At 43.7% G+C, this 12,300-nt stretch overlaps 1 protein-coding gene across 9 annotated transcripts in view; it reads right to left on the reverse strand.

Annotated features, from left to right (window-relative positions):
* MCF2L (MCF.2 cell line derived transforming sequence like) overlaps nt 1-1,158 on the reverse strand; it is a 155,752-nt gene extending 154,594 nt beyond the window's left edge. For 8 of the 9 annotated variants that reach the window (XR_011339189.1, XR_011339188.1, XM_069877817.1 and 5 more), the window contains exon 1: nt 963-1,157. Coding sequence is in view for 7 of the 9 variants with exons in the window: in XM_069877817.1 (XP_069733918.1) it covers nt 963-1,140 (178 nt within the window). In the remaining 2 variants the exon portion in view is untranslated. Of the gene's footprint in view, nt 1-962 lie in introns of all 9 variants that reach the window. The other variant, XM_069877849.1, reaches the window with a different exon arrangement.
* Nucleotides 1,159-12,300: the final 11,142 nt, after the last annotated feature.

The following is a 12,300-nucleotide window of genomic DNA, read 5'->3' on the forward strand; positions in this document are numbered from 1 at the left end:
CATTCTGGCTGCAACCTCACTAGTACACAAATAAAATGATTACTGTAATAACTACTTCCTGTTAAGCCACAGCAGAACATGAGTCATTCTGTAGTAGCACCAGCATCATTAGCTCATTCAGGTTGAAAGAATAAGCTTTTTCCCTTTTATTACAGAGGAGTCATATCCTGCCTTGTAATTGTATTTTAAATGCAAAACTGCATTTTAATGAATTTCACCTTTCCGGTTTTGGATCATCTTTGCAGCCTAGAGAGGTTTGTAAGAATAGGCGTAGATACTTTTTAATTACCTAGATGGCTTTTAAAAAATGTATTAAACAAAATGAAATGAAGATGTGTTAATAAAGACCAATTGCTATCAGATGCAGCAGCTAAGCAAATCATAGAAACATAGTTCATGTGCATTAACACCAAGGCAAAGGTTACATAGTTCACATGTGAGTGCAAAAACCTCCTGCATCAGTAACTATATGATTACGTAGTACAGGAAAAAAGTGTATTCTTAATACCTGTAACTATAAACTAGAACTCACTACAGTTTTCTGCTTATGGACCGCAGCAACAAAAGCAATGTGATAAGGCATAGAGGTATTTTGCAGCTGCTTCTCAGCTGTTTCTCTAGAGAATGGTTTTAAAACTGTAGGAAGGTAGGTCAGGTTTCTCCGGGATGATTATTTTTTTCCAGTCAATTAAATTATGGAATTATTTTTATTTCTTATAACAAGCACCAGCCCTCCTGAGTAAAGGTATTCTCTCTTCACTGGCTGCTGCTAAACATTTGTTTCTGTGGTGACATCAACCTCCTCCAAGTGAATACTCAGCTATCCCTTTATTTAGGCTCCCTGCCCTACTCTCACTCCTAGTGATCACACACCATTGCCAAAATTCTTAAAGCCAGCAGTCCTCTTAACACAGTCTGGCAGCCAGCTGGACAATTTTCAAACTACACTGTATTTTTCTCACCTGCTGTGCTTTCTGGCACCTCCTGCTTCTCTTGCACAAGCTGCATGATATCCGACACCACGACCTGATGGTTTGTATCTTCTTCTTTCTCTTCATTAGACTGGTTTGCTGTTGCAAAACAGTTGCAGCTTCCAGTTCCTTTGCAGGGGATCAACCTCCAATACCAGTAGTCAGACATGAAAGTACTGTAAGTTGACTTCTGAAATTTAAAAACAGAAAACCATTTTCTACAAGAAGTAAGAGAAGAACCTAGCTACTTGGAAGAAAAGGCTGAAATGCTGTTAAAATTGACAGTTACATACAGATTATCATATCTTCGGTTTTATTTAAAGAAAAAATATGCAGCTTACAATATCCATTTATGCTACGCAATGCAGTTCACAAAAGACATACATGGGACTGTACCCAAAATAAAAACTTCAAGAGTCCCCTGTAGTTTCTAAAAATGCTTACATTGCAGGTTAGGGAGCTAATCACAAAACCCCCAAACAATATACAAGTATCAAATTACATGTGCTCTTATCAACTGTAAAAATGTAAAAAAACCCAATATCACTCACTGTTTTCAGAAGAAGTCAATATTTATCTTAAAAATGCCCTCTGAAACCCAGCTTCACTAGGTGAAAGAAAATCCCAGAAAACAGACTGTCAAAAAATGAAATAATTTAAGAATAATTTTAAAAACCCCAATAATAATAATATCTTATGATTCCCATGATATGGAGATATAAAATTACAGTTAGAAATTTTCTCAGATTAACTGAAGGAAACCTTGACACTGGAAATGTGGCAGGAAGAAAAGATGATTTGCTTTCTGACATAGTGCCCAGGTCCTTCAGGACTACCCTCTTCCTGAGCAGAAGAAAGGGGTAATGGTTCCCTTAGCCTACATAGAACTAATTACCAGGCTTATTTGTACACACAAGATAGAGAGTAAGTTCTTAAACACCTGCAAGTTTCTCAATTTACATATCCAAACATCAGAGAACTGCAGTGGTTTTAGTCGTTTACACAAACAAAAACCACCTCCTTCTTGAAATTACAACTAAATCACCATTAACAGTGAGAGATTTCTTCCATTTGAGAAGACAGCTTGAGATTCCAAATACTTCATTTCTAAACAGTATTTGGGAATTCTGCAAAGTGTCAGCAAGGTGTGATTTCTTCAGAAAATTACAACACATCCAGTAACAGGTTTGTTCACACTCTCCTCCAGAGGTCACGTCAGCAACAAAAAATGGACCAAACCTCCAAGCACAAAGGACCTGAACAAGCTTTTCCAAGTCTGTCCAGAAAAAACAAGTCCAAGCAGGAGAGAAGTATACCTCACCGGGTAAATTTAATGCTTCTTGGATAAGCAAGAGTTGTGTGATGACCATTTACCCTACAAGCATCACACTCAAGTGTTCCTAGCACACCTGTTTCTAGCTGCTGATTAGCATCACTCCAGAGCATGAACAGTAAGAATGATACATGTAGGGATACTTCACATTGCATTTAAAGGTGATAGTTTTCTAGAAAGTAAGCACCAAGAAAAAAAGCTTGCTTAATATAAACGGTTTATCTATTAAAACACAAATAGCAAAAAAGCCCTAGCTCACATTATTCAGTAGCATATCTCCCAGGAATCACTTACAAAGGATTAAGTACTCACTCTGCCACTTATTGCATTATTTCTTCAACAGAAAAGAGCACTTCCGGATAAAACATTCTTCAAATAATACTTCAAGGTGCATTCTCTTACCAGTTTAGACATTAATTTTGTTTCACACTGCCAGTTTCCCCAATTCTCCCTCTGCTGGTTCCCAAACTTCACCGACTTTGCAACACTTGCCAGAAGACGGGTAGTGGAGTTAAAAGCAAATTGCTCAACTCCCTCTACAGATGCCAAACCCAACAGGCTGGGTACACGCATCCTCCCTGTCACACAGGTAGCGGCAGTTACAGCTGTACTAAAGCACATGTTGCTTGTAAATAATGTATGTAGCACATGCTATATGTATTGTCAAGCTGCATCGGGCTCTGCAACCGTCTGACATGCCGCATGCAATGACGGGCACAAGCCTGCACCCACAGGCACCTGAACAACACGTGCACAAGGGGCTTTAATGAAAGAAGCAATGTTGGGGGTTTTTTTTAATTCTGTGTGAGGGGGGTCCTTCTATTCCATTTCAGATCTTAAATAAATTTACTTCTTAAAGCCACTTAGCAAAGTTAAAAGTTTTCCTGTACAGAACTTCTTTCCATCCCAAGAACTGGGGCAGAGGCAGGGAAGTCTCCACTGAAGGAGACAAAAAACTCAGAAACTTCCAGCAGTTTTTCCCCTGCTCCTCAGCAAGGCAAACTGAAAAGCCACTGGATCTATGCTTCAGTAGGCAGCAAATTACTGTAGGAATAAATTTTTAATTTATTGCATTTCCTCAAGGAGTGAAAACTCCTGAAGACAACCAGATACAATTACATCCAAACATGCAGTAATAGACACACATTTATGACCTTAATCCTAGTTCAATTAATTAGTTTTCTGACCCACTAATTATCTTTACTTTGATTTTAAGAGCAGTAATGTGAATTCAGGTTTTAAGCCAACAGCCCAGTAACTCAGAGAGCAAAGAAGTTGAGGGAAAATACATGGAAAGGCTAAGACATAATCATTACATAGGTTTTCCATAATTTTGTGAATAGGGGCAGCACACAGAGACATTCACAGGATTGACTGGACCAGACTGCCTATAAAAAGCAAAACATATAGAAAAGACGGGGGGAAAACGCAACAAAATCCACTTATTCTTTGTCTTAAGGTCTAACGTAAAACGTTTTGGTCACAGACACCCCGATGGCTATATATCCACTTGGGTCGCTGCAATGACACTGCAGACACAAGAAGTTTTTCTTATTATTTCAAAAATTGCTTCAACTAGCACAAAAAGTAGTCTGATGTACCAAGCAAAAAACACCAAGAACGAAGCTTTCATGTGACATTTACAGGTCTAAATAACTGCTCCTACATCTCAGTTTTGCATGCTAAAACCAATATTGCTTGTGGGTTTGGGTTTCTCTGTTTTGTTTTAAACCAGATCGCAGACATCAAAGTTGCTGAAATACCCAAGGAAAAGCAAGGGCAGCATCTGGATCCACTTGTGAGGGCCTGAAAGCACTGGTGGACTTCCCTGATCCTGATCGGCTTCAGCCAAGACCTCTACCCACAGGCCCAAGATGTGCAGATCATAGAATCACAGAATCATAGAATCACCAGGTTGGAAGAGACCCACCGGATCATCGAGTCCAACCATTCCTATCAAACACTAAACCATGCCCCTCAGCACCTCGTCCACCCGTGCCTTAAACACCTCCAGGGAAGGTGACTCAACCACCTCCCTGGGCAGCCTGTGCCAGTGACCAATGACCCTTTCCGTGAAAAACTTTTTCCTAATGTCAAGCCTGAACCTCCCCTGGTGGAGCTTGAGGCCATTCCCTCTTGTCCTGTCCCCTGACACTTGGGAGAAGAAGCCAGCACCCTCCCCTCCACAACCTCCTTTCAGGTAGTTGTAGAGAGCAATGAGGTCTCCTCTCAGCCTCCTCTTCTCCAGGCTAAACAACCCCAGCTCTCTCAGCCGCTCCTCGTAAGACTTGTTCTCCAGCCCCTTCACCAGCTTTGTTGCTCTTCTCTGGACTCGCTCCAGAGCCTCAACATCCTTCTTGTGGTGAGGGGCCCAGAACTGAACACAGGATTCGAGGAGCGGTCTCACCAGTGCGGAGTACAGAGGGAGAATAACCTCCCTGGACCTGCTGGTCACACCGTTTCTGATTCAAGCCAAGATACCATTGGCCCTCTTGGCCACCTGGGCATGAGTTCAACCTGAGGCTTTTGGTCCCTGCTGAAGCTGTGCCACCGCAGTGCCTGCCTACAGCGCTATCCCCTGGGCAGGCCTATGTCCACTTTGAGTCCCAGCTTTGGATTCTTTCACACTCCTGACTGGACTTCCTGGGGGGACCAGGTTGATTGCTTGCCAGGTCAGGGACAGCGTGTAGAGGTTTTGGCATTCAGCCCCTGCTAACAGTGCCCCGGCCGCCACATCTGCGCTAGGGCCACCCTCAGCTCCTGCCTTGGCCCCTCTTGTGCAGCAGCCCTGCTCTTGCTGCCTCCTAGCACCAGTTATTAAATTTATTGAACTATAACTCTAATGGGAATACAACAATGCACACAGGAGCACATGAGTCTTGGCAGAGTTCATGTGATGCGTGTGGTAGTTCCTTACCACCATATGGAAACAGGCACAGATACGTTACAGTTTTGGCATGTGCTCTAGCGTGGAAAGGAGGGATGTCTCCAAGAACACAATCACAGAATCACTAGGTTGGAAAAGATCCCCAGGATCATTAAGTAAGTCCAACCATTCCTATCAATCACTAAACCATGGCCCTCAGCATCTCATCCACCCATCCCTTAAACACCTCCAGGGATGGTGGCTCAACCTGGGCAGCCTGTTCCAGTGCCCAATGACCCTTTCCATGAAAAATTTTTTCCTGATGTCAAGCCTGAACCTCCCCTGGCGGAGCTTGAGGCCATTCCCTCTTGTCCTGTCCCCTGTCACACACAGTAGGTATGATGGGTCACTGAATTCACAACCCAGGTAATAATTCTGCTCTAACCCTGCAGTGCCCATCACTTCCAGAGGGACACATCAGGTTGGAGTCAACATTTCCCCATTTACCACAAAGAGTTGCCAGCTGTTCTGATATCAGCAAGATATGCTTCATGCTTCATCTGCAAGGTCTGATGGCACACTAAATGGATAAGATCTTAGCTTTTAAACCATAATTACATTTGAGATTAATAATATATTAATATTACATATTACTATGTAGCGCCACACTACTTCATTCAAGTGCAAATGGTTTCTGAGCCATTGCTTAGGAAATTCAGGGAAAAGCATGGTTTTAGAGAGCAAGAGTCCTATTTCAATCACTTTGCACACACACTTCACTGACTTTACTTCCCTTCCCCACCCAAAATCCCCCTTTAATTCAAGAATACCATTGCAAAGGGAGTAGTTAATAATTATCTTCAAATGTAACCAGATTATGTAAGGCATCCAGTTATCTCAGAAACTTAAATCCATATTCTGCAACCACTTCATGGCAGTTAAGCCTGACTTCTAGTGTTGCCATAACTCTGAGTCAGTGCACTGTTACTTGATTTCTGTTGTTGCCACAGGGTACAATTTCTTCAGATACTTCACTGGTTATACAGGCAGAACATTATTTCTAGTTAGGTGTAACACAAACATTTAAATTTATCTCATTTCTAAGACTATTTGTCTGATACTTTCAGATTATCTTGTGAATTACCTCACACTGCATTTAATCCCTGCTGCTTTTTACCATGCTTTCATCTTCGCTCCATTTAAATCACCGTGGAAAAAAAATTATATTTACATGGGGAAAACTGGTCCTAATTTAGCACCTAAGCTTTCACACCATTATTTTCCATAAGCATGATGACACTTTATTCCAATGCTCTTAAAGACAAACTGTTTAATATGTCATCCAGCCTGAAAAAGCAGGCTTAAATGTAATAAGTCATGGAGCTTAGTCCACCTGTATCAATAGAGATAGTGGAGTTCAGCTGATGATCTAAGAGCTCATCCACGCACCTCACAGCTGCGTGGAGGAGAATTTGACTGAACTGGACACCAATGTCTATAGTATTAATTAATAATTAATATAATTTCTTTATTTAGAATGGATTACAATACACTGAATGGTATTTAAACCCATCAAAATCATTCTGATGAGAATCTTATTTTAATTTCATGTATCTGAGCAGCAGCATTCTTTCCAATTTTTATGCTTGGCACTACTGGCCAGTCATTCCTCCCATTGCACAATATACCAGGAAAGTGCAAAAACCATAAAATACACGCACAGTACAGCCCAGGTTACTCCCACCTAAATTCAGACATTAAAATGTGAGATCCAACTTAAGAACCTATTTGACCCAAGTGCCTTCAACATTCCCTGGAGTAAGAGATGAGAATCTCCTGAGGCTCCTCAGCCCTTCACACTGACTCAGAGCACCCACAGCAGTTTTGGATGAATGTGAGTTTGTATGATGAAAAGTCCCATTTCTGTACATATTATCGACAGAGCGCCACAAAGACTGAGTCATGTAATAAAAACAATAAAACATTTTAGGACTTAGTAAAGCCTATTAAACTACTCAAATTCTCCCTCGCCTATGGAGATATTGTATTTCTACTCTTGCCCCTCCCCCAGTCCTTTCACATTTTGTTCAGAAAGACAGGGCAGGGGGGAACTGCAGCAACAAAGCCCCTGACATTCTCTTCTCTCTCTAGGGCACGTAGAATATCCTCAGACATTTTAAACCAAAACCAATTTAAAGACTAAATTTTTTCTCATTTGGAGCTTTACTGTGATCAACATTTAACTTGAGTACTAAGTAGTTCAAGATAAATGGTCTCATTATTTATTTAAGCGCCATTCACAAAGCATTAGAAATCATCAGACCTATGTTGGAAATAATAATTTCAAATAAAATGAAAGACTATTTAACAAGAGCTAAACTGAGGCCTCTTCAAAGGAAGGTTAAAATAAATCAAATGTGTTTCATAAGTGAAATGCTTTCCTCTTTATTCAACTATTCATTTTACAGGTAGCCACTTTTCTTCTGAGGAACACTTACAAGTTTAAATTAAGTCCCTCAACAGTCTTCTCTCCTCCTTCCACCACCCAAGAGAAGTTTATCTTTTCTTAGTTAACACAGAATCACGCATCATATTTTAAGACATCTAACAAAACGAATAAAAAGGCAAACACACACGTATCACAGGGTAGCTGTGTTCTCCTAAAACTCGAGCAGCCTTCCCTACTGCCTTCCTACACCATTCTGCACATAAGTGCGGGAATAGCTTCAAGTACATAGTCAAATTCTCTCTCCGCTCTCCCTTTTTAGAACAACAGGCTCAAGTGCATGCAAAGCTGCCCACAGAGCATCACAGCAGAGCACAAGGGCTTCTTGCAGGTATGAAATTAGGTATGGACAAAGCCAGAAGTTCCTCCTCCGCCAACTGCAAGCATCCTAACTTGAGCTGCATCTCAAGTCCTTCAGAAATCTGGAGCTCATACATGCATTATTTCTGCTTCACAGGAAAAATACAGAGGTCCTCAACTTTAAGATGTTATTGAACTTGCAAAGTGACCTGCAGTCAATTTTGTACAAAATTAATGTCTAATGGTGGGCAACCCATCTTCCCTATTTTCACTGAACATAACCAAAGAAAATCAGATTGTGAGGGGAGTGTTAATGTAAATGTTAAAAAAGCACCACGTTACAGAGTTCTAGTTGCCTAGAGATCATTATTAGCAAAAGCATAATTTCCCTACTCTTTAAAACTCCCACCAAACCACCTACATTCCTAAAAACTGAGCTTTTGGAATTAAGTATCTAAATTTCTCTCCTCCTGTCCCCTCATGCCAAAATTTTCTTTCCCACTCATTTCTCCTTCTGTCCAAGAGAAACTAAACAATCATACTGGCCTGGGGGAGTCCTCTAAAACGGCATGGAAAGCAGCTCACCTCTCAGGTAAGTTCAGGCTGTATCTGTTTCCACTGGAAACACATTTCAGAGATTTCTCTCAAGACCCCACAGAATGACAAGGTGGGTTTGATTTTAAAATTAAGCCTGAAACACAACAGAAGGTGATATAACTATGCAGCATTCTGCAGAAAACGAAGTGGTTATGTGGTTTGACCCCTTATTTCAGGGGGCTGATAAAATCTCCACTTATTCATGTTGTTCTCATGATAAACCCAAACTCTCATCTTACTGTTGCATTATTCTTGCTTGTTTAGAGCCATGAAAGCCCCCAAGAGACTGCCACCAGCATGAAGGCTCTATGCAAATACCATTTGTTTAACTCAGAGCTACCCGTGGCCAAGCATGCAAATCCTTACTCCCAGACAAATTCAGCTGAAAGGAGCAAAAGGTAAGCTGCTTTCTGAAGGCCAGCGAATACATTAATACATTGCATGTTTGGTTATTTTTAATTTCTCATGGAAATAAGCATTAAAATATTAGCAGTTTCTCTTGAAATCAGAACTTGGCATGTCAAAGACTTTTCTCTGGAGAAAGTTTCCAGGACAGCGTTTTTGTTCAGTGACCATATCACAGGAGTATGTGCTTAGAGGACACAGGTCTCCGAGAGATCATTTGGGTCACTTCATCCCACCAACTTCCTGACAAACATATAATAGGTGTCCAGTTTCAAAGGGCTCACACAACATCTACTCCACAAGTCCCTTCTCTTCCTCCTCCCTCCCAATCCCAGCTTGTCGCAGATCAAAAGCATCTTGCAATAACCCATTAAAAAACTTCAAGGCTTGTAGCTTCAGTGTTCAGCCTTTTACCATAACACACATGGGGGGGAAAAAAGGGATGGCTGAGGCTTCCTAAGGCTCAAGAAACCTTCCCTACTGCTTGTCTACAGAGATAGAGAATGCTGCCAATGTCCTACGCCTGCAAAATCTGTTGAAGAGAAGTACAAGGTAAAGAAGATCCTTTAGGAAAGAAGAGGTAAGGTCTCTATCCATCTATTCCAAATTTAATTTTCTGTTAAGTAACCATGCTGCATACTTCCTAATGAAGTTGTTATAGATTTACCCAGGCATGTAATTTTGTTAGAAATACTAATTGACAACAACTTTTGTCTTGCAAGGAGCACTGTATTAAAAGTTTCAATTAGATGTCCATTTTAAGATGATTAAAGCTAGTATCTATTGTGAAGCTCCTGCAAATTCACAGTGTACACAGGTGGCTGCCTTGAAGACTGATTTCACATCTTTGTTGTTAAAAAAAAGACTTTCATGCAACTTATTTTTGTATGCAAATTATTTTTGTATAGTCCAGTCCTGAATCAGTGAAGTATTAAACTTCTAGAAGCCATCTGAAACACAATAATTTCAAAGTTCAGCTGAAAAAAAAATCATGTAGATGCGGTCCAGAGCTCCCTATGGAAGGGATAAGGAGAGAAAGGAGGGTTGTGTGGTGGCAGCCAGACCCAAAACATAAGAAATAATATGCAAGATCAACAAGTAGAAAAACAACACTCAATTTTCTGCCCTGTGACTGTCCCTTTACTAGGCACTTTCTTGGTGCTCTTGCACCTTCTTGGATTAGGCCCCAATCAACTTTTTTTTCCCTTTCCCTCCTACTTAAGTGACGTAGAATCATAGAATCACCAGGTTGGAAAAGACCCACCAGATCATCGAGTCCAACCATTCCTATCAAATACTAAACCATGCCCCTCAGCACCTTGTCCATGACAGGTGTACTTCCGTTTGGAATGTTATTCTTTATTTGTCAATATGCTATCCAAACTTGCACCAGATGGGTTCATTTTCAAAACCAGAGCCTGCCTACTGCACATTATTTTGAGTGTTCCACTCTCCAGGACTGAAAGGAGATACATGTGCTAATAAATACTGAAAAGCATTTGAGGATAGTCATAAAAAGGCAACCTACAGGAGATCTTTCAGAAAAAAAAAAAAAAAGGAAAAGAAAAAAAGAAAACCAAACAACATTGTTTCTTTTTATTTGCTTTCTGAGCCTTTACTATTCACGTTATCAGCTATCCTGAAATCACTGAGACCGGGCTTAAAAGCAAAATAAAGGGTTTGCAAGCGCAAATCCATTGCCAAGTCTATCTTGATAAAGTTTTCCATTCTTTTTCAAGGTTTTCGGCTAAAAATATCTTTAAACAAATCTTTCTCTCTGACTTTTAGACTGCAAACACTTAACTCTCCTTCCTTTTGAAGATACGAAAATAAACATCAGTAAAAAAAACCCACAAAATATTCATTTTAACAGCCCCAGTGAAATACAGAAAGTCCCTAAACACCACAAGCGGCAGAAGCATCCTATTTCGCAGCCCGTGGGATTAACCGCTGCAGGTAAGAGCAGACAACAAAAAAACCAGCCTCTAAAACATCTTCTCCCTCGCAGGAGCCCGCTTTGTCTCTGCCATCGCGGGATGCTCCGTTAAATCCCCCGCAGAACCCCCAGCAGCGGCCCCGCATCCCGCGGGAGGGGAGGGAGAGCATCCCGCCCCCCTTTATCCCTTCCTCCGCTTCCAGGCAGGTTACCCCGCTCGCCTTTGTTCCCCTCCCACCCTCGGCCAGCGGAAAAAAAGAGAGAAAGGAAGGGAAACACCCCCAAGCACCCGCACACACAGACACGGGGCGCATCCCCGCGCCGGCCGGAGCATCCCCGGCGCTGCCCCCCACCCCCTCCCCGGGGAAGCCGGAGCGGTGCGGGGCGGAGCGGGGCTGAGCCGCCCCCCGGCACTCACCTCGGCGCCCGCACGACCAGGTGGAGCCGCCGGCGCCGAGCGGCTCGTCCGGAGAGCGGGACAGCGGCAGCGCCGCCCCGGGACCCGCCGCAAGGGAGGCGCCTGCGGCCCCGCCCGCAGCGGGGGGAGGGGGGAGGAGGGGGTGATGCTGGTGGTGGGGGGATGCTCAGGGGTGTCGGGGTGTTGTGGGGGGAGCGGCAGGGGAGATGCTGGGGGGTGTGAGGGTGATGCTGGGGAGGGTGATGCTGGGGGTGTCAAGGTGATGCTGGGAGGCAGTGGGAGTGATGCTGGGGGGATAATGTTGGGGGGGTGGGAATGATGCTGGGGGGTTTGGGGGTGATGATGGAGGGTGGTGATGCTGGGAAGGCGGCAGGGGTGATGCTGGGGGTTGTGGGGGTGACACAGGGGGGCTGTGGGGGTTATGCCAGGGGGTGGTGATGCTGGGGGGCCAGCAGGGGTGATGCTGGGGGTTGTGGGGGTGATGCTGGGGGGTGGTGATGCTTGGGGGGCGGCGGGGGTGATGCTGGGGATTGTGGGGGTGATGCTGAGGGCTGTGGGGGTGACACAGGGGGGCTGTAGGGGTGATGCTGAGGGGTGTGAAAATGACACTGGGGGTGTGGGGGTGAAGCTGGGCAGTAGTTATGCTGGGGGAAGGTGGGGTTGATGCTGAGGGGTGTGGGGGTGATGCTGGGGGGTGTGGCAGTGATGCTGGGGATGCGGGGGTGGTGCTGGAGGTGTTGGGGTGATGCTGGGGGGGCGGCAGGGGTGATGCTGGGTGTTGTCAGGGTGATGCTGAGGGATGTGGGGGTGATGCTGGGTGGTGGTGATGGAGTGGGAGCAGCAGGGGAGATGCTAGGGGGTGGTGATGCTGGGGGTTGTGGGGGTGATGCTGGGGGGGGCATGGGGTTGATGCTGGGGCTGCCTTTTTTTGGGGCAGCTGGGTCACCGAGGGGGTGAAGGGCGAGGCG

This window comes from Phaenicophaeus curvirostris, chromosome 1 (genome assembly GCF_032191515.1).
Source record: "Phaenicophaeus curvirostris isolate KB17595 chromosome 1, BPBGC_Pcur_1.0, whole genome shotgun sequence".
Taxonomy (NCBI): Eukaryota; Metazoa; Chordata; class Aves; order Cuculiformes; family Cuculidae; genus Phaenicophaeus; species Phaenicophaeus curvirostris.